A 23,213-nucleotide genomic window follows, 5' to 3' on the forward strand; every position below is an offset into this window, starting at 1 on the left:
ATTGCCACCGGGGCCTGCCGGTGTAACTGCTTACTGACTGTACACTAACGTTACTGCATGATTGTAGCGGTTTTACTAACGTGTTAGTTCTATTAGCTATGCTGACTTATGACGTTACTTTAGCTATTATGGTGACAACGATGTAGGCTGTGTGTGTATTTTTTTTAGCCTGGTCACATACAGCTGATGTGTTGTGCATTGAAGTCCACAAGCGAAGGGAAGAGGTGAGAAGAGGAGAGCGCATAGATGCGAGAAGGAATACAACGTGGCTGCTATGAAAGTGAACTGTGTTTACGCGTGATCAGGGGTGTATTCATTCCGCCGATTCTTTTGAAAAACGTTTCTTAAAACGGAAGCAAACGGAACAAAACGGGGATAAACATGCCTGAATTTGTCCAATAGAAACTCTCGTTTGCAACTGTTGCACTAATGATTACACCCTATATCAGCTAGATGCAGGCAAGAGTGTGCAAGGCTGTATTGAATGTCACTGTCTGTCCATGTGTCATTGTCTGTCACCTCAAATTGTGACGAGGTGTGAATGAAGGAGTCAGGCGCAGGAGGGAAAACACTTTTCCAGAGCTATTTCCGTTTACATATATAAAACGCACCCAGCGTGAAAACGAAACTATAACAAGGGAAAATATTCCACCTTGGCAAATACAAATGGAAGAGTAGCTCAACCGAGCTACTCGCTCTCACACTAAACAATCACTCACAAAGACACGGGGAACACTTATACACATACTAATTAGGGGAATGAGCACCAGGTGTGTGTGATTGACAAGACAAGACATGACAAGTGGAGTGATGATAATGGGATCGGCAGTAGCTAGTAAGCCGGTGACGACGAATGCCGAAACCTGCCCGAACAAGGAGGGGAGGCAGCCTCGGCGGAAGTCAGTACCACCCCCCCCCCCTTGACGCGCGGCTCCAGCAGTGCACCGACCCCGGAATCGGGGATGGCCAGGAGGACGCGGAGCAGGGTGAGTCGGATGACGACGGTGGAAATCCCTCAACAGGGAGGGATCGAGGATGTCCCTCCTTGGGACCCAGCACCGTTCCGTACCCCTCCCACTCCACGAGATACTGAAGGCCCCCCACCCGACGCCTCGAATCCAGTATGGAACGGACCGAGTACGCCGGGGCCCCCTTGATGTCCAGAGGAGGTGGAGGAACCAGGTGCGGACCAGCTACCACCGGCCTGAGGAGAGACACATGAAACGAGGGGTTAATACGGTAATCGGGGGGAGTAACAACCTGTATGTAACCTCGTTTATCCTCCTCAGGACTTTAAACGGCCCCACAAACCGCGGGCTCAGCTTCCGGCAGGGCAGGCGGAGGGGTAGATTCCGGGTCGAGAGCCAGACCCGATCCCCTGGTACGAAAACCGGGGCCTCCCTGTGGTGGCGGTCAGCTTTCGCCTTCTGATGACGCACGGCGCACTGGAGGCGAATGTGGGCAGCGTCCCAAGTCTCCTCCGCGCGCCGAAACCAATCCTCCACCACAAGAGCCTCAGTCTGGCTCTGGTGCCACGGTGCCAGGACCGGTTGGTAACCCAAAACACATTGGAAAGGGTGTTAGGTTAGTGGAGGAGTGGTGGAGAGAGTTCTGAGCATATTCTGTCCATGGCAGGAACACCGACCACTCCCCCGACCGGTCCTGACAGTAGGTCCGCAGGAACCTACCCACATCTTGATTCACCCTTTCCACCTGCCCATTACTCTCGGGGTGAAATACAGAGGTCAGGTTGACCGAGACCCCCAGACGTTCCATGAACGCCTTCCAGACTCTAGACGTGAACTGGGGACCTCGGTCGGACACTATATCCTCTGGTACCCCGTAGTGCCGGAAGACGTGAGTAAACAGAGCCTCCGCAGTTTGTAGGGCCGTGGGGAGACCGGGCAGAGGAAGGAGGCGGCAGGACTTCGAAAAGCGATCCACAACGACTAGGATAGTGGTGTTACCTTGGGAGAGGGGAAGATCAGTAAGAAAATCAATACTAAGGTGAGACCATGGTCGTTGTGGAACTGGTAAAGGTTGTAGCTTACCCGCTGGGAGGTGCCTAGGTGCCTTACTCTGGGCGCACACTGAGCAGGAGGAAACATACACCCTCACATCCTTAGCCAAGGTAGGCCACCAGTACTTCTCAGTCAGGCAGTGCATTGTACGACCGATTCCTGGATGACCAGAGGAGGGTGACGTGTGTTCCCAGTAGATCAGACGATCACGGATAAGCGCAGGCACGTACTGCAGCCCAGCTGGACACTGCGGTGGAGATGGATCTGTGCGTAATGCCTGCGCTATATCCTCGTCCATCACCCATACTACCGACGCCACAATGCATGAGGCCGGGAGTATGGGGGTGTTGTCTCTGGGCCTCTCCTCTGTGTCATACAGCCGAGACAGTGCATCTGCCTTCACGTTCTTTGTACCCTGAATGTATGAGAGTGTGAAATCAAACTGGGTGAAGAAGAGGGCCCACCTGGCCTGGCGAGGATTCAGCCTCCTCGCTGCCCGAATGTACTCCAGGTTACGGTGGTCTGTCCAGACGAGGAAAGGGTGTTTCGCCCCTTCGTGCCAATGCCTCCACACCGTCAAAGCTCGGACAACAGCCAGCAGCTCCCAATCACCAATGCCGTAGTTCTGCTCCGCCGAGGTGAGCTTTTTCGAAAAGAAGGCGCAGGGGCGGAGCTTGGGTGGCGTGCCCGAGCGTTGGGATAAGACAGCGCCTATCCCTACCTCGGACGCATCCACCTCCACTACGAACGGTAGTGATGGATCGGGGTGAGCCAGTACTGGGGCGGAGGTGAACAGACCCCGCAATCTACTGAAGGCCAAATCAGCCTCAGCAGACCAGCGGAGCCGGGACGGTCCACCCTTCAACAAGGAGGTAATGGGAGCTGCGACCTTGCCAAAGCCCAGAATAAACCTCCGATAGAAGTTGGCAAAGCCAAGGAAGCGCTGCACCTCCTTCACCATGGTTGGAGTCGGCCAATTACGCACGGCTGAAATGCGATCTCCCTCCATCTCCACACCTGTGGTAGTAATGCGGTATCCGAGGAAGGAGATTGACCAGTACCTTGTGAACCAGGGACACATGCTCGGCGCGTGTAGAGGAATACACCAGGATGTCATCGATGTAGACCACCACACCGCGACCAAGCATGTCCCAAAACGCCTTGTTCACGAAGGACTGGAAAACGGATGGAGCATTCATCAAACCGTAGGGCATCACCAGGTATTCATAATTCCCCGATGTTGTGCTGAATGCTGTTTTCCACTCATCCCCTTCCCAAATACGCACCAGGTTGTAGGCACTCCTGAGGTCTAATTTGGTGAAAAAAAACGGGCCCCATGCATTGACTCAATCACTGAAGGAATGAGGGGAAGAGAATAACTAAATCGTACCGTCACCTTATTCAGTGGTCGATAATCAATGCACGGGCGTAAACCGGCATCTTTCTTCTTCACAAAGGAAAAACTTGAGGAAGCAGGTGAAGTGGAGGGACGTATATATCCCTGGCACAGGGACTCGGTGACATATGTTTCCATAGCCTCCGTCTCAGCCTGCGACAGAAGATACAAATGACTCCTGGGAGGTACAGCGTCTACCCGAAGGTTTATCGCGCAATCCCTCTCCCGATGAGGTGGTAATTTAGTCGCTTGCGTCTTGGAAAACGCGAGCGCCAGATCATGGTATTCGGGGGGAATGCGCAAGGTGGGGTTACCGTCTGGACTTTCCACCGTGGTTGCACCAACGGAAACACCTAGACACCTACCCGGACACACACGCAACCACCTCGTAAGAACCCTCTGCGGCCATGAAAAATGGGGGTTGTGAAGGGCTAACCACGGAATACCTAAGACTACAGGGTAAGCAGGAGACTCAATAATCAAAAAAGTGATCTGCTCAACATGCGTCTCCTGTGTAATCATGGTGACTGGTACAGTAAACTCCTTAACCAACCCGGACCCTAATGGTCGACTATCAAGTGCTCTGATGGGGAGTGAAATGGATAGGGGAACCAATGAAATGCCTTGACGGCGTGCAAATGCCCTGTCCATAAAGTTCCCAGCTGCGCCTGAATCGACTAGCGCCTTACACTGGGAAACTACCAGGTGATCGGGAAAGGAGATAGATAAGGTACAGTGTGCCGCAAAGGGCTCTGAACAAGTTTGGCTGTTCGTTACCTGGGGTGATGCGTGAGTACCCTGCCTACCGAAAGGAACGTTGACTGCAAAGTGAGGTGGATTGTCCCTTCGTGCCACCACTGTCGCTGTCCTCCTGCACTCTCTCGACTGGCGGCTCCCCCCAGCTCCATCTGCTCGGGGTCAGAGTCATCCGGAGTGGGAATGGGCAGACCCCTACAAGGACGTCCTCTGGCTGCTAGCAGATTGTCCAGCCGGATGGCCATGTCCACCAGTTGGGAGAACAATAGCATGGCATCACGGCAAGCTAGCTCCCGTCGGACGTCCTCCCTTAGGTGGCACCGGAAATGGCTGATCAGGGCCCGCTCGTTCCACCCAGACCCCGCTGCCAGCGTCTGGAACTCCAGCGCGTAGTCCTGTGCGGTCCTCGTCCCCTGCCTCAGATGGACCAGTCGTTCGCCCGCCTGATCGAAAACGGACAGAAAGAGGCGAGCAAACTCCCCGTAGTCCTCCAACGCGGCACCTCCCTCGTTCCACACCGCGTCGGCCCACTCCAGGGATCTCCCACAAAGGCAGGAAACAAGGACGGATACCTTCTCCCGCTCCAGTGGCGCCGTCCTGATGCTGGAGAAATACAGCTCGAGTTGGAGCCGAAATCCCTTACATCGCGCTGCCGTCCCATCAAACGCTGGTGGCCGGGATATCTGGATCCCTCCAGGGGCTGGGGTGTAGGTGGCTGGATCCGGTTGACCAGCTGGTCTCGATAGATCGGGTCTTCTCCTCTCCAGGCGTTCTACTACCTGAAGAACCCGATCCATCGCTTCCCCCAAGCTGGCCAGCATCGAGGAATACTCCTGGACCCTTGCCACAACTCCAGGCATGCGGTCTTCTCCTGCTGACTCCATTCAGCGGGTGAGTGATTCTGTGACGAGGTGTGAATGAAGGAGTCAGGCGCAGGAGGTAAAACACCGAAGTCCAGAGTTTATTCCGTTTACATATATAAAACGCACCTAGCGTGAAAACGAAACTATAACAAGGGAAAATATTCCACCTTTGCAAATACAATCGAGCTACTCGCTCTCACACTAAACAATCACTCACAAAGACAAGGGGAACAGAGGGAACACTTATACACATACTAATTAGGGGAATGAGCACCAGGTGTGTGTGATTGACAAGACAAGACATGACAAGTGGAGTGATGAGAATGGGATCGGCAGTAGCTAGTAAGCCGGTGACGACGAACACCGAAACCTGCCCGAACAAGGAGGGTAGGCAGCCTCGGTGAAAGTCGTGACACAAATTTGTCTCTTGACCTGTGTGCACCTACGTTGCAAACTTTAATTCATAGGCTAGGTTGTAGCAACCTCATGATGGGTATAGGGAAAATTCAAGTATCATGTAGTATCCTAAACCTATCGCTGTTACATTGAACTGGGTGAATGGATATCCAATATGCTGCAATAGAAATAAGGCCATGCTCATGAAAAACAAATTGTCCTCCCTCATCTTAAACGGCACTGACCGCCACTGAATGAGACCTATAAACATCTAGTTATACGATTCCATTGAGCTCTTCTCTATTTTAACTAAAAGCTCTGCTTGGTTTGATGAAAAACTATCACAGTCTATGATCTACTGTATCTTCAAAGGATAAAAGCCTCAAGGAGAACGCAAAGAGAAATGGAAACATTCACGGCAAGAGAATCATGTTATACTATCAAGGCGCTAAGCCGCTAACAGCTCGTCTTACAGAGACACATTACGTTCTGATAAGGTCTTCAGTTCCTATACTAAAAGTGCCAGTCACAGTGCTGAAGGATGCCAAGGCATTCCTCTTGCTCTGCATCATACACTGAACAAAACTATAAACGCAACATGCAATATTTTACAGTTCATATAATGAATATATAATGAAATAAAACCATTAAGCCCTAATCTATGGATTTCACATGACTGGGAATACAGATATGCATCTGTTGGTCACAGATGCCTTTAAAAAAAAGTATGGGCGTGGATCAGAAAACTAGTCAGTATCTGGTGTGACCACCATTTGCCTCATGCAGTGCGACACATCTCCTTCGCATAGAGTTGTTCAGGCTGTTGATTGTGGCCTTTGGAATATTGTCCCATTCTCTTCAATGGCTGTGCGAAGTTGCTGGATAATGGTGGGAAATGGAACACGCTGTCGTACACGTCGATCCAGAGTATCCCAAACATGCTTAACTGGGACATTTTGAGCTTCCAGAAATTGTGTACAGATCCTTGTGACATGGGCCGTGCATTATCATGCTGGAACATGAGGTGATGGCGGCGGATGAATGGCATGACATTGGCCTCAGGATCTCGTCACAGTATCTCTGCGCATTCAAATTGCCATCGCTAAAATGCAATTGTGTTCGTTGTCTGCCCATACCATAACCCAAGCGCCAACGTTGACATCAGCAAACCGCTCACCCACACGACACCATACACGCTGTCTGCCATCTGCCCGGTACAGTTGAAACCGGGATTCATCCGTGAAGAGCACACTTCTCCAGATTGCCAGTGGCGAAGGTGAGCATTTGCCGACTGAAGTTGTTTACGATGTCGAACTGTAGTCAGGTCAAGACCCTGGTGAGGACGACGAGCACGCAGATGAGCTTCCCTGAGACGGTTTCTGACAGTTTGTGCAGAAATTCTTCCGTTGTGCAGACCCACAGTGTCATCAGCTGTCCGGGTGGCTGGTCTCAGACGATCCTGCAGGTGAAGAAGCCAGATGTGGAGGTCCTGGGATGGTGTGGTTACACGTGGTCTGCGGTTGTGAGGCCGGTTGGACCTTCTGCCAAGTTCTCTAAAACAACGTTGAAGGAGGCTTGTGGTAGATAAATTAACATTCAATTATCTGGCAACAGATCTGGTGGACATTCCTGCAGTCAGCATGCCAATTGAGCACTCCCTCAAAACTTGAGACATCTGTGGCTTTGTGTTGTGTGACAAAACTGCACATTTTAGAGTGGCCTTTTATTGTCCCCAGCACAAGGTGCACCTGTGTAATGATCATGCTGTTTAATCAGCTTCTTGATATGCCACACCTGTCAGGTAGATGGATTGTCTTTGCGAAGGAGAAATGCTCACTAACAGGGATGTAAACAAATTTGTGTAAATAATTTTAGCAACATAAGCTTTTTGTGAGTATTGAAAATGTCTGGGATCTTTTATTTCAGCTCATGAAACATGGGACCAACACTTTACATGTAACAAATATATTTTTTAAAATCAGTATAAATTGGCGTATTAGACTGGAAATATCCATCCAACAGGTTATGACAGCTTCATCTGTGTTTGTTTCATTAATATTATCTAAGGCTATAAGGAGTTTCACAGACCTCAAACCACCCAGAGCAGTGGATTGTGGAATGTGCTTGAGCACAGCATATCTAGAAATATCTCCAGATCCAGCCTCCACCATCAACTTCTATGTAGTAATTCTTCCAATGTGTCGCTGAAAAGAGTAAGAGAGAGGAGAGAGTTCACTCGACCTGACCTGCAGACAGAGACATGGACTCAGGCACGCCATGTAAAATGGCCTTCAATCAAATCACATAAAAATACTTCAGCTTTGATAAAAGGTCAAAAGATCTGTTGTAAATTGAGGACTCTCTCTTTCTTAATCACTATTAGTCACACCATCTCTTTTGTGCACCGAAAGCCTACAGCATGACTGAACAGAGACACACAGGCACTCACGCACCCACCCCCCTCCCCCCCACACACACACACCCCAATTGAAATTGTATCACGTGGAGCAATAAAATAATAGCCCTCTACCCTTACAGATGTTGGTTTCTCTGCCAAGTGGAACTCCTGATTATGGAGCATGCCATGGCCTGTCTATTCTTACCCACTGATGGTTTCCTGATGTGTCCATCAGTTATATGACACGGGCACTTGGCTTGGCTGGCTGTGAGGATACTTGGGCCCCACTCACAATCTGAAGTGAGTACATAGAGAGAGACACAGAAGCTGGCAGGAAGTGTTGTGTCCTAATACTGTAATATGGTCAAAGACAACTGTGTGGACTAGATCTTCCTGGACAAGTTATTTTCCATTTGACTACAGCAACAGTTTTGATTGAGGGGTTTCTTGCAGAATATGCGAGTCTAATTAAATACTTGAGGAAATAGACAAGGCTACCACGTTTCAGAATAGATCAAAACCTCTGGTGGGCTAGTGCCCTGGTCTATACACGCATTGATCTGTCTCGTCCAATATTATGTTGGACCTCCCAACGTTGCCAAGGCTCAACCCCAGACTTCAAGTGGGGGATGCGTGTGTTTATGCACCTTGGTTGCCGTGCTCACCACTAAACTAATGTTTACCCTGCTGCGAGCTCCTTCAACCTGGATTAGAGATGCCAACTCCTTCAATTTGAAAGGGTGTGGAAAAACAAGCTTCGAAGCAATGTTTGCACGTCTGAACGATGGTCAAATCCAATCTAATTGGATTTGTCACATCAAATAAACAACAGGTGTAGACTAACAGTGAAATGTTTACTTACAGACATTTCAACAATACAGAGAGAAAATCTTTAAAATAATAGAAAGATAATAAGTAACGATAACTTGGCTATATACACGGGGGTACCAGTACCGAGTCGATGTGCAGGGTCACGAGGTAATTGAGGTAGATATCTACATATATATACGAATAAAGTGACTAGGCAACAAGATAGATAATAAGCAGTAGCAGCAGCGTATGTGATGAGTCAGGATAGTTAGTGCAAAGGGGGGGTCAATGCAGATAGTCCGGGCAGCCATTTGATTAATTGTTCAGCAGTCTTATGGCTTGGGGGTAGAAGCTGTTAAGGAGCCTTTTGGTCTTAGACTTGGCGCTTTGTACCACTTGCCGAGCGGTAGCAGAGAGAACAGTCTATGACTTGGGTGACTGGAGTTTTTGACCATTTTTAGGGCCATCCTCTGACACCGCCTGGTATAGAAGTCCTGGATGGCAGGGAGCTCGGCCCCAGTGATGTACTGGGCCGTACGCACTAGCCGCTGTAGCGCCTCGCGGTCGGATGCCAAGCAGTTGCCATACCAGGGGGTGATGCAGCCAGTCAATTGTGCAGCAGTATAACTTTTTGAGGTTCTGAGGGCCCATGCCAAATCTTTTCAGCCTCCTTAGGGGAAAGAGGCTTTGGTGTGTGTGGACCATGTTAATTCCTTAGCGATGTGGACACCGAGGAACTTGAAGCTCTCAACCCGCTCCACTACAGCCCCGTTGATGTGGATGGGGGCGTGCTCGGCCCTCCATTTCCTGTAGTCCACGATCAGTTGCTTTGTCTTGCTGATGTTGTGGGAGCGGTTGTTGTCCTGAAACCATACTGCCCGGTCTCTGGCCTTCTCCCTGTACGCTGTCTCATTGTAGTCTGTGATCAGGCCTACCACCGTCGTGTCGTCAACAAATGGTGTTGGAGTCGTGCGCGGCCATGTAGATGTGGGTGAACAGGGAGTACAGGAGGGGACTAAGCACGCACCCCGGAGGGGCCCCTGTGTTGAGGGTCAGTGTGGCGGATGTTTTGTTGCCTACCCTTACCACCTGGGCGGCCTGTCAGGAGGTCCAGGATCCAGTTGCAGAGGGAGGTGTTCAGTCCCAGGGTCCTGAGCTTAGTGATGAGCTTGCAGGGCACTATGGTGTTGAACTCTGAACTGTAGTCAATGAACAGCATTCTCACATAAGTGTTCCTCTTATCCAGGTGGGAGAAGGCAGTGTGTAGTGTAATAGAGATTGCATCATCTGTGGATCTGTTGGGGCGGTATGAGAATTTGAGTGGGTCCAGGTTATCTGGGATGATGGTGTTGACATGAGCCATGACCAGCCTTTCAAAGCATTTCATGGCTACAGATGTGAGTGCTACGGGGCGATAGTCATTTAGACAGGTTACGTTCTTGGGTACAGGGACTATGGTGGTCTGCTTGAAACATGTAGGTATTACAGACTGGGTCAGGGAGAGGTTGAAAATGTCAGTGAAGACACTTGCCAGCTGATCAACGCATGCTCTGAGTACGCGTCCTGGTAATCCGTCTGGCCCTGCGGCCTTGTGAATGTTAACCTGTTTAAATGGTCTTATGTTAACCTGTTTAAAGGTCTTACTCACATCGGCTACGGAGAGCGAGATCACACAGTTGTCCGGAACAGCTGGTGCTCTGTCACTGTCTGTCACTGATCGCTGTGGAGCAGTCTGTTACACTCTCCATCACGTCACTCATACAGAGTGCTGAGCTACCAATTAACTAAACATGTCTCAAATTAGATTTCAACCTCTCCAGCAACTCAATCTGTTGTGTACAAAACATCTTATTGTAAGAGATTTCATTCACACTTCTTTCCATTCAAAAGGTATTAAGTCACCATTCCATTCACTTTATACTGACAGTGTTTTGATCTTATATGCATGCCTGTCAATCACACATATACAATATATACGGAACAAGTCACCTCATGACAAAACGGGACTACAAAACATGGCTCAATGACTGTAGAATTTGACCTAGATCTTGATCCGTTTAGAAGTTATACAACCGACTGACTTCATGAGGTCCAGATGCTATGACATCATAGGTGGGAGCATCTCCTCATCATCTGAGGAGCCTCAACTGAGGGAAAGGGAATGAAACCTAAACTGCCATGAAGGCACACCATTAAAATGTCAATCAAACTGTATGCACTCACTAACTGTAAGTCGCTCTGGATAAGAGCTTCTGCTAAATGACTATAATGTAAATGTAAAATGTAAAATGTGTTATTAACCAACAAATTATTTTATTTTTTAGATATGGTATCATTAACAACACACATCTCCTTGTGAAAAACATGTAAAGTCACAAAAGCTCTGTCTGGTTTAACTGGTAGGCTACTGGTAAATGTCTTGGGTGTGATTGTGATACATTTTGACACAAACTGGCTCTACCAATGGGTTCACCGAGGGTCACTTGAAATTGAAGGGATCCTTTTCTAACACAGCGCTAGGCTACAGAAAAACAGATCCCTTTCAACTCGGCAACATGTTATTTCGGGAGCATAAGAATGGGAAGTTTTAATGAGCACAATTCACCGCAGACCAATTCAATAGATAATATTATTTCCATTTGGAAATACACCTTTTATGCATTATGGTTTTACGCCCAATATTGCACTTCCTGAGGCTTTTAACTAGACAAACAGTGTTTTTGATACATTATGTTGAATTCCAATATTGCCACATAGGGCCTACCTTTGCCACAGGTTCCTCTCTGTATGAAGATGACTGGTGGCTGCTGCAGCTTCAGAGCCCGATTACTCACTCTCTTCAGTTCGCAGATGTTTTGGTAGGACACCCCGTCACTGCCGCACACCGGGTCCGAACCTTTACAGACGCACACACCGCTTTTGCCCCGACGCCTCACTGTGGCGGACACCCCAATTCCGTCCGTGATCGAGCATTCCATGCCCTCTCCGCACTCCGGGTCCCCTAATCTCCCCGTGCCGCCGCATGCCTCACCCTCTTCGGACGCACAGACCGGACAACAGTCGCATTGGTCAAGTATGTCGCCGGCCAGGCAGTCCGCAGGGATCGGGGGACATAGAGATTTGTCACATTTATCTGGACAGCCGATGACATATCGCTTGGTTCTTGCCTCGCAAACTAAAGGAGAAATGAGAAAAGTTGCGCAGATGACGGACCAAAACATTGTTAAAAATTTAATTATCAAAAAATTAACAAAGTTGTCAAAAAACGTATTTTCAAAAGTTTCTACCAAAATATGTTTTATCTGCATAAATAATAAACGTTACATAAATGTGAAAATAAATGTCAGCCGCTTTTCACTAAAGTGAGCTTCGTTGGTCTACTGCTGTCAGACAACAAATATGCTGTAACTCCCTCTGTGATGTTCCAGAGTTTATAAAGGCAACGACACGCTGTAGCAATATAAACAAGACAGGCGATTGGTGGGCTCTTCTGACGTGCAGAGGGTTCAGTACATATGCCTCCTCCACCCACCCCCTTACTGAGGCTATGTCAGAGCATCAGAATGTACCCTGAGTTCATTTCAAACTGATCATAATGTTCTATGTTCATATAGGATACATTGCTTCATTCAGTTGAGCAAAGAAAACAATTAAGTACACTTTTGCTCTTATAGTAGCATAGGTCTAACCTTTAATTTCCACTGCATATAACTGAGTTGTAAAGATTCAATTACTGCACTGGACTAGGCCAAATTATTGTTGTGGCAATTCAAAGATGCCCAAAGCAATTGCATGCTGTTTGATCATAGATTTTTCCTTTGCCAGACTTTCAATGTTCAACAAACTGTTTACGTAAAACAAAAGCCAATATAGATACTTGGTGCAGTGTAAACAAAATTGATAGAATCCTCAGAAGTTGAATTTACAGCTGAAAAGTGATGAAGTGAAAGCAAAGGTTATCATAGTTCAGTTTAAAGGTTCGGGGTTGCAGCCCATGATTTGTTGATGGTCTGGGTCTGGGTAAGGGCCAGGAATCCGCCCATGTTATGTCCGTCCATGTTATTGCATGATTCTGAGAACCCTAATGTCTATGTCAGTATTCTGGAATGCTCATCCATTCCATGGCATCCTACTGGAACCCAAAAGCAAATATAATCACTTCCTTGTGCTGTTTGGAATGGATTGATCGAATACCCTAAAATCTTAATGCACTTTAAACGACGCTTGCAATGGTCTTTGAAGTGTTTCTCTCCCACGATGCATCATTTCCAAGGGTGCTGTGAGACTAACTCTGGTTTCATTGCCATAGAAACACATAGAACCACACAGCTTTTGTCAGATTAAAATGATCGTAGCAGGTTAGAAGAACTTGAGCAGCAGGTTAGGATAATTATCGTAGCAGGTCAGGAGAATTGGGTTAAGGTTAGGAAAAGGGTTAGGGTTAGCTAAAATGTTTAAACTTTTTATGTTAATTTGACAAAAGCTGTATCCCTTCTAGCCATGACCGAGTAGACCTGAGGAAGGCCTTTAGTATTTGTATTTATTATGGATCCCCATTAGCTGCTGCCAAGGCAGATAAACATTCAACAAGTACAGCACTTACACAAATGACTGATGATTGGCTGAGAGAAATTGATGATAAAAAGATGGGGGCTGTTTTGCTAGACTTCAGTGCGGCTTTTGACATTATCGATCATAGTCTGTTGCTGGAGAGGTTGTTCTTTAATGGAAGCCTTTCCAACAAAATCCAGGTAGAATCAGTATGATTGACTACAAGGCAACAGGAATACCAAGAGCTCTCTATGTTTGTCTAAGTGTCGACAGCTACAGTGAATGTAACACTAACTCACAGGCGGTAATGCTGGAGAAACCGTCCACTCTATTTTTCTCATAGCCTCTGGGAGTGAGAGCATTGGGAGTGTTTGGGAGTTGTGTTTATCACTTGTAGGATCTGAAAATATTAATTATAATATTGTTATAAATCTAATCTGACGGATTGTGACAGAAAATTGTAAGTATGGTCACAATGAGTTTCTCGAGGATGCCACTACAGAAAACTACTAACATCAACGCCTGTCAGAGTTGACTGAATCGGTGCGTCCTATAGGGCCTAGCTTTAGAGAACTCACACAGTGCTGCTGGTCTGAGAACAGTGATTCTGACCCTCTGGCATGTTCAGGGATCGTTTATGGGACCCTCAACATCTCATCACAGTTTATGATGTGAGTGATGCTGGAGGGGAGTCAAACAGAGCTCCGGGAAACATCCTCCCCTCCACTCCTCTCCATCCCCTCCTCCACGTCTTCTGAACCTGGCTGTTCCAGCACATATGAGTCACACCCGCTTGCCTTTCACAGCCCCCTCATCAACACATAGACACACTCCAAATGGCCCACAAAACAAATGAGTCTCAACCCATTCCCATCAGCACAGCTCTGCTCCATTCGTGGCTTTGACTGCCACCACCAGAAACAGTACTTTAGTGTAGCATATGTAATACTGTGGATGTTGACAAGTAAGAATGTTCGCGCTCATTGGGTTGACAGGACACTATGAATGTTTTTTATCAGCCAGGGTCAGCCAGGGTCATTTCAGGATGGTTAAATTGCAATGCTCTATAATGATATTTCTGCCAGCCAAGACACCACAAGCAGAACAAACAGAGTTTTAACTTGAAGTCATCTCGTTCCCTACCCTTGTCCAGGACATATCCTGTTTACCTTCCATGTTCCTGGTGCATGTCATACTGCTGCGGGTGCTACAGTACATCCCCATTACAGCAGAGAAACAAGACCAGCAGTTTGAGGGAGAAAGATCTACAGTACAGTAATAGTGGACTGCAGCACATAGGGGCTGGTTGTCAAAGAAAGCCACATTATTCACAAGAGACAATGTTCTTTACTTGGTAAAAATCAGAACATAATACCTAATACTCATTGTCCTGTCCCCAAAATATATTGGCATTGCTTGGGGGTGTTGGTTAACCACAGCTGGCTGTAGAGAGACATCTTTCTGTGGGTACACATTGTCATTTATCCTGAACTGATTCAGCTAAGCTCTGCTCTACCATTTATCTTATTAGGTGCTGAAGTGTTGCTGGTCCATTAAATTGATTAAGAAGCTTCTACCAAGTGCTGACGAAGCAAGTGTAGTTATTTCTTATGGAAGGGAGTCTAAAGTTGCACGGGGAGACAGCAGTGGTGCTTCAGCAGTGCAGTTGGAAGTTTATAGGTCTGTGTTGGTGCGTAGAGTAGACGGTTGGTTCAAAAGTGTGAGCCAGAGCTTTTTTTTGTCATTTAGCAGACACTCTTATCCAGAGCGAATAGGGTTAAGTGCCTTGAGCAAGGGCACAAACAGATTTTTCACTTAGTTGGCTCTGGAATTCGAACCAGTGACCTTTCGGTTACTGGCCCAAAGCTCTTAACCGCTAGGCTACCTGCCACCCGCTAGGCTACCTGCCAATGTTGCCAAAGTTACATAATCTCTTGTAACATTTATTGTTCACTTTCAATTTAATCTGGGAGTGCTTATTCTTTTTTACAACGGGAAATAAATAATACACATGGGGGGAATTACTTTTATTGCAGCAATGCAATGACAGAGTGGAGAACTTACCATTCCAGGATAATTGAACTACTCTGTTTAGTTTTTTTACATTGTTTTGGTGGGTCTTGGGTTGTTTGTGTCTTTATCCTTGTGACGAGTACTGATATTCGAAGAAGCAGGACGCAGACGCAGGAATTAACAAGGTCAAGATTTACTTAATAATGAGAAAGAGAATAACATAGAGAGAGTAAACGACACGACGCTTAACAATCACACACAACACAATACTGAACAGTCCAGGGCTAAACAGGGGTGGTGAAGAAATGATGAGGTGCAGGTGCGCTGGAGGTGATTAGGGTGCGTTGGGTTTCCATTCCGGTGTTGCCGAGGTGGTGCGCTCAGAACGGTGGCTCAGTAGACCGGCGAATCAGAGCGCCGGAGGGGAGCAACGGGAGGAGACGTGACAATCCTAATTTGAATCATGGGAGATATGAAAAAAGAAACTGGAAACCAGGCATGTAAAGTAGTGATTGGTTGAGCAGGAAACGTATAATAATAATAATAATAATAATAATAATGCTTATCAAGGACCCACAGTTGCTTATGTCACATGTACTGTAATGCTTGGAGTTTCTCAGAACCAGTCAAATGCATATATTTCTGCAAAAGATGTAGAAGTATATCTATAATAATCAGATGCACTTATGCGCCATTACATTGTAACAGCTGGACTCGAGCACCTCTTACATAACACACACACACACACACACACAAATAAATAACTAAGTGGTTACTTAACATATTCTGGCACCGCAATAAATCGAGGAGGGAGGGAGGGAAGGAAGGAAGGAGGGAAGCTTGCTGTGTTCTCTGGCTGTGCAGACGTTAGGCTCCAACCACTCCCTCAGGGAGATCTCCATTAGGCACCCAGAACCAATGTGGAGAAAGCCTCAGCACCCCAGAAAAATAATGATGGTCTCGAGATGGACACTGCCATTTATTGGCACTGGGGCGGACCCTGGAGACTCTGTTGTAGTTACAGAGTTCTTCCAGCTGTTTATGTTATCCTCGACTCACTTAGAGGCCTCCGTTAGGGGCCATGTCATCATTGCTGACATCATAACTCCCCACCACAGGCCCTGGGATCAGAACGGACCCTGACAGCCAAGGGCCAGGAGGACAGGCCTGGGATCAGTGGTCAGAGACCTGCGGTCTTCACAGCATCATTACACTGTGGTGTCCAGCCTGCATGTCTAGGTCCCTAGTTCTACATGTCCTGACCAAGGTCAGCTGTACTCACTGCAGTCATCAATATAGATTTCTCAGAGGTTTCTTTCCTATTTGTGTTCTTTAGAGTGACACTATCTGGCAAGCACATCCTTTTCAATACAAGCCCATTAAGTGTGAACTTATAGTTCTAATGAAGCACTACGAATGTCCCTTTGAATCAAAGTCAGAGTTACTCAAACTTGAACTCAAGAATGGTGAGGGATTCCAATTGTTGGGTCCTGAATTTGCTGCAACAACAAGCATTGGCTGCACTCAATCCCTCCCAGTAACGTCCAAACTCTCTGAGACCCGATCCAATATGTTTAAGCAGTTTGTTATTTCTGTGTTTTTATTGGAGGTATGTTCGTTTAATGAGACTCGAATGGGAGCAGAAGAGGGCCTAGCGCCATTTTGTTCCCAATCCAAACAAGAGCTTTAGAGCAGGATTTCTCTCCTTATACCTGGCTCTATGCATCATAACATTGTGACCATGAGTCAGGCCTGGCCTTCTCCGAGGGCACGATGTATTCCAGCTGGTTTCTCTACGAGATAGCAGGGGCCTCTCGTCACAACGGACAGCTCCCGCCAACTGCTCAGTGTGAGGGACAGGCCATCTCCAGGTTTAGGCAGAGTTTTGTGGACTACTTTCCATTAGATCCCTATGGGCCCTGGTCAAACATAGTGCACTATATAGGGAATAAGATGCCATTTTGGATGCATCCTTAGGGGTATGATGTCACCTTGATCATTCAGACTGATGGGATTCACATTGAGATCACAGTGAGTGGTTCAGAAGACCAAATAGAGGTGAATGAGATAGATATTTACTAAATATTTAGATGTATTCACTCTCCATGGGGACGGTAGAAAGCAGATGTTTCCGGTTTTCAGGGATACAGTATTTTCAACCTAACTTCCGTTTCCCCTTACATAGTTTTTTTATTTTTTTTTTACACCTGCAACGTTAGGTTAAGATGTATTAATAATACAAATATTTCCAATTGACAGTAAACCTCTATCAACCATCTCAATTGACCATAGATGCAAATAAACAATGCCAATAGATGGTGCTAGAACCCTGCTTTGCTGGGTTCTTTCCTCTGGTCTTAACAGGCCTTGAAGTGGCAACTGTTAACACTGTAAAATTGGTGACACCTCTAAATGCAATCTACAATAACATGCTGGAAAAGGTGGGGTTACAAAAGAACATAGCAGACATTGTATTGAATGGAATCAAAATATTTGAGCAAATAAGGACTTGTAGTTCTTTCCTTCAGCACTACATGGTGTCAATCTACAGTTGAAGTCGGAAGTTTACATACACCTCAGCCAAATACATTTAAACTCAGTTTTTCACAATTCCTGACATTTAATCCCAGTAAAAATTCCCTGTCTTAGGTCAGTTAGGATCACCACTTTATTTTAAGTATGTGAAATGTCAGAATAATAGTAGAGAGAATGATTTCTTTCAGCTTTTATTTCTTTCATCACATTCCCAGTGGGTCAGACGTTTACATACACTCAATTAGCATTTGGTAGCATTGCCTTTAAATTGTGTCAAACGTTTCGGGTAGCCTTCCACAAGCTTCCCACAATAAGTTGGGTGAATTTTGGCTCATTCCTCCTGACAGAGCTGGTATAACTGAGTCAGGTTTGTAGGCCTCCTTGCTCGCACACACTTTTTCAGTTCTGCCCACATATTTTCTATAGGATTGATGTTGGGGCTTTGTGATGGCCACTCCAATACCTTGACTTTGTTGTCCTTAAGCCATTTTGGCACAACTTTGGAAGTATGCTTGGGGTCATTGTCCATTTGGAAGACCATTTGCGACCAAGCTTTAACTTCCTGACTGATGTCTTGAGATGTTGCTTCAATATATCCACATAATTTTCCTTCCTCATGATGCCATCTATTTTGTGAAGTGCACCAGTCCCTCCTGCAGCAAAGCACCCCCACAGCATGATGCTGCCACCCCCGTGCTTCACGGTTGGGATGGTGTTCTTCGGCTTGCAAGCCGTCCCCTTTTTCCTCCAAACATAACGATGGTCATTATGGCCAAACGGTTCTATTTTTGTTTCATCAGACCAGAGGACATTTCTCCAAAAAGTACGATCTTTGTCCCCATGTGCAGTTGCAAACCGTAGTCTGGCTTTTTTATGGCGGTTTTGGAGCAGTGGCTTCTTCCTTGCTGAGCGGCCTTTCAGGTTATGTCGATATAGGACTCGTTTTACTGTGGATATAGATTCTTTTGTACCTGTTTCCTCCAGCATCTTCACAAGGTCCTTTGCTGTTGTTCTGGGATTGATTTGCACTTTTCGCACCAAAGTACGTTCATCTCTAGGAGACAGAACGCGTCTCCTTCCTGAGTGGTATGACGGCTGGGTGGTCCCATGGTGTTTATACTTACGTACTATTGTTTGTACAGATGAACGTGGTACCTTCAGGTGTTTGGAAATTGCTCCCAAGGAGGAACCAGACTTGTGGAGGTCTACAAACATTTTTCTGAGGTCTTGGCTGATTTCTTTTCATTTTCCCATGATGTCAAGCAAAGAGGCACTGAGTTTGAAGGTAGGCCTTGAAATACATCGACAGGTACACCTCCAATTGACTAAAATGATGTAAATTAGCCTATCAGATGCTTCTAAAGCCATGACATCATTTTCTGGAATTTTCCAAGCTGTTTAAAGGCACAGTCAACTTAGTGTATGTAAACTTCTGACCCACTGGAATTGTGATACAGTGAATTATAAGTGAAATTATCTGTCTGTAAACAATTGTCATGCACAAAGTAGATGTCCTAACTGACTTGCCAAAACTATAGTTTGTTAACAAGAAATTTGTGGAGTGGTTGAAAAACGAGTTTTAATGACTCCAACCTAAGTGTATGTAAACTTCCGACTTCAACTGTACATCCAACACAAAAATTATATTATTTACATGATTTGAGTCAACACAAATAAGAAGTAAAAAGTCACACCAACTTGAATCCATTGATTTATTTTCAAACTCCACTTAATAAATAATGCACACGATTTCAGAACATCAGGTACACAATTAAAAGGGTCAAAATAGCTTCTTGTTTTTTTTCCTCTATAGAAAGAACGCAGGCACTTCAGCAGCTATTACAATAAGAGTTGTGCAACACAGTAAAAACAGGTTACAGGAAGAGTACACAGCTGAGGTCAAAGGTCAAACCCTCCTTGCCATATTGGCAACGCAGGCACAGTACATCTCCCCCACAGACACACAAACAGTCACAGCATTGAGAAAGGTAGTACAGTACTCATACAGTAGAAAAGAGAAGTGGACTTTAAAGGAACACCCATAAAACAGGTCAAGCTACCAGACTATCTGCCCACAGAGTCCACAAAGTGCCAGTTGAAAGGCCCTACCCATAGGCCTATAGATGTATTGTACTGTACTGTGCATATCTGTCTCTATACAAATGCATGCTAACGTTGGCAGGCACATACCATTACAGTGCAGGACATAATTTGGCAAAACACAGAGGTGTGACAGTGTGCGTGTGACTGATCGAGAGAGAGAAAGAGAGAGTCTGAACGAACACAACAAGTGTAACTTTCATATGAACATAAGGACCCAAAGCATTTCTAAAGGATAACTAAAAACAGAAATATACACGAGACCCACTCACTCCAAAACACAACTGAAAGTAAGAATGGTGCAGGGAATTTCATCTGGTTATTTTAAAGATTTGGTTTCATATTTCATTAGGTGCTTCCACAACGGCATGCTTTGGATAGAAACTAAATGGTCAGCTTAAAAGCAAATATATTTAACATCTTAAAAGTACATACAAATCTAAACCATTGTGTGTATGAGTGGGGTTGTCTCACTGTCAACAGTTACACCTTCTTCATTTACATAACTATCAATACAAATAACACCTAGCTCCTCTTTAAATTAGTCCCAACAACACTGATAACAGTAAATCATGTGATGTCCGGGAGAAGGAGGACAAGGTGGAGAAACGTGAGCAGTGAGTTTCTCAGCAGAGTAAGCCAATTCAGTAACCTCTTTAGCCAATGGACAGGGGATGATGTTAATGAATCATACCACACAATACCAACACCAAGAAAGAATGAGCAACACCCAACAGAAATATCAACAACGAAAGAGACTGAAATAAAACCGAACATCTGACGAGGTCTCCTTGCCCTGACACATCACGCCATTGGCTGTGGTAAGAGGCTCTGGATACAGGGGTAGAGTAGACGATCACCGATCACAACCAGGGTCTTCCTGAGGGCCGGGTCAGCTCTGATTGGTTCAGCTCCATTTTGGTCACGTTTGATTGGCTTTCCGCTTGTCGTTGGTGATAACTGTCCAGTCCCCTTTGTGTCTGTGTGAATACACCTGCATCCACCTCCAATGAGCATGTACTGTGCATGGGGAGTGAAGGACAGGTGGTGGAGGGAATGGGGGAGTGGGGTTAAGGGTGATAGGTTGCGGTGTCCTGTGAGGCAGGGGTTAGGGGTCAGAGGTCAGGGGTTAGACTAGAGGCTCACACCTGGCTGACATGCAGGTCTGAGTCCTCGAAGCTGAGGGTGGAGATTTCAAGTTGGTCGCCCTCTACTTCGCTGCGCCGTTTCCATGGTGACAGGTCCTCCCGGTCAGCGTTGATGTGGTACAGGGACGAGGCGCTCACTTGGACAGGCGGGGGGTCTCCTGGAGGGAGAGACGGGAGCGGGGTGGTGGTGGTGCCCCCGGGTGGCCTCGCCAGGGCAGCAGGCCCATGAAGTCCTGGCTGTCCCAGGTAAGGGCCCGGGCCCCCCTGGGGCTGGGGGTAGGGTGGCTCTGCCTGGACGGGCGAGCGAGGGGCGGGGGGTCCCCCGTGGTTGCTGCTGCAGTAGAAGGTGGAAGGGGTGCTGGTGGTGGAGTGGTCGCTGTGCTCCTGCATAGTGTAGGGGAGGGAGGGAGGGGTGGAGGGAACGGACAAAGTCATTCAGATTCAGAAGCGCAAAACGCAGGGAGTCAGTCACAGTGCTGTAGAGGGGGCAGTGGCACAGGGTGGCAGGGCAGCAGCAGTAGTAGCAGTAGCAGTAGTAGTAGTAGCAGTATCTATAGTGGTGCTGGTGCAAAGGGTTATAGTAGAGGAAGCAGGAGTGAAACAAAGGCAGCAGATGTAGTTGGAGGAAGAGGAAGCAGAATGGCAGCAGCAGCAGTGGAAGGGATGGTACAGTAGCAGTGGAATGTATGGTACAGTAGCCAGTGGAAGGGATGGTACAGTAGCCAGTGGAAGGGATGGTACAGTAGCCAGTGGAAGGGACGGTACAGTAGCCAGTGGTGGTACAGTAGAGCTCACTTGGGGAATGTTAGAATCTCACTGTCACATTTTACTCTCTGAAAAACACGACAGGGAGAAAAGACAACAATGAAAACAGACGCCCAAAAGTTAGCGAAAAGATGACCAGTTACAGCGAGCGAAAACACTGTTTAGGCGTATCTCGTTTTAGCAAGGGTGTGAAAATATTAGATCACGAGGAAGTGATAGATGGGAAAAAGTGACACACAGCGCGAGAATCCAGGAAGAATGGACAGAGGGATGATGGGTAGATGGGTAGATGGTAGAGCTCAGAGAACGTAAGTGTGTGTTGAAGGGGTGGGGTGCATGAGGACATGTTGACATGAAATCACAGTATTACTGGGTCATTAGAGAACATGAAAGGCTTCAAACTACTAGACATCACAGGAGGTTGGTGGCACCATAAATGGGGAGGACGGGCTCATAGTAATGGCTCCATGTGGTTTCCATGTGTTTGATGCTATTCCATTCACTTCAGCCAATATTATGAGCCGTCCTCCCCTCAGCAGCCGGTGCTAGTAACCAGAGACTCTAAAAGCAATGCGGCAATGTTAAAAAGTCTAAAAGTTGGCAAGTGGAAGATGTTGAAGCCAATGAATGAATGAATGAAGATATAACGGTCAACCTTGAGGATTGCTGTGTGTGTGTGTGTTTCTAGAAGAGGTGGGGGAACATGCATCACCAGACCTAGCTAGCAGCTAGCGGTAACTGCACTACAGACTACTGCACTACAGCTTCCCAAGCTACATTGGAACCCAGTGACGCAAGACCAATCTATATGGAATAATTGCTTGCACATGGAGGCCAGATGTCCGTTTTTTATTTTTTCATTGTCTGTGTAAAGGAACGGACACAAAATATGTTGTAATGCATTAAAGTGGGATGAGGATGGAGGAAGAGGAGGTAGAAGGAACTGAAAACCAATGATGACACAGAGGGTTTTTTCAAAGAAGCCTGGTAAGGACCAGACCAGTCGATACTGAGCTCTGGAAGGAGGAGGAGTGAAGTCATGTGAACCAGGCGAGTTAGTCTGACCAATCAATGGCAGATTAGATTATGTCTGTCCAGACCAGTTAGGATGGAGAAGGGGGAGGGGCTAATGATCAGCCCTCAAGCATGAGATGGAGGTATATCTGTTATCTATTAACTGGGCTTGCTTGGGTGTTTCAGAGGGGATTAAGCCGTAAATCAAAGCTCCATTCCACTACATTAGACTAGGGCTGCGTCCAAAATGTCACCCTATTCCATATATAGTGCACTTCATTTGACCAGAGCCCTCTCTATGTGTCCTGGTCGAAAGCAGTACACTAAATAGGGAAAAGGGGTTTTGACCAGAGCCCCCCCCTATGAGCCCTAGTCAAAAGTAGTGCACTATGTAAGGAATAGGGTGCCATTTCAGATGCAATCTAGGACTACGTCTGCAAAACAAAC

General features: G+C 46.7%; 2 protein-coding genes across 7 annotated transcripts in view; both read right to left on the reverse strand.

Moving 5' to 3' along the window:
* The window catches only part of htra1b (HtrA serine peptidase 1b), a 40,467-nt gene extending 28,438 nt beyond the window's left edge, over positions 1–12,029 (reverse strand). For both annotated transcript variants that reach the window (XM_041844475.2, XM_041844396.2), the window contains exon 1: positions 11,405–12,029. In XM_041844475.2, the coding sequence (XP_041700409.1) occupies positions 11,405–11,948 (544 nt within the window). In that variant the 5' untranslated portion in view covers positions 11,949–12,029. The remainder of the gene's footprint in view (positions 1–11,404) is intronic.
* Positions 12,030–19,437: 7,408 nt separating this feature from the next.
* LOC121536539 (pleckstrin homology domain-containing family A member 1) overlaps positions 19,438–23,213 on the reverse strand; it is a 34,340-nt gene continuing 30,564 nt past the window's right edge. For 2 of the 5 annotated variants that reach the window (XM_041844174.2, XM_041844092.2), the window contains exon 13: positions 21,022–21,371. In XM_041844174.2, the coding sequence (XP_041700108.1) occupies positions 21,122–21,371 (250 nt within the window). In that variant the 3' untranslated portion in view covers positions 21,022–21,121. Of the gene's footprint in view, positions 21,372–21,782; positions 21,821–23,213 lie in introns of all 5 variants that reach the window. The other 3 variants (XM_041844266.2, XM_041843941.1, XM_041844017.2) reach the window with 3 other exon arrangements.

Source organism: Coregonus clupeaformis, chromosome 1 (genome assembly GCF_020615455.1).
Source record: "Coregonus clupeaformis isolate EN_2021a chromosome 1, ASM2061545v1, whole genome shotgun sequence".
NCBI lineage: Eukaryota > Metazoa > Chordata > Actinopteri > Salmoniformes > Salmonidae > Coregonus > Coregonus clupeaformis.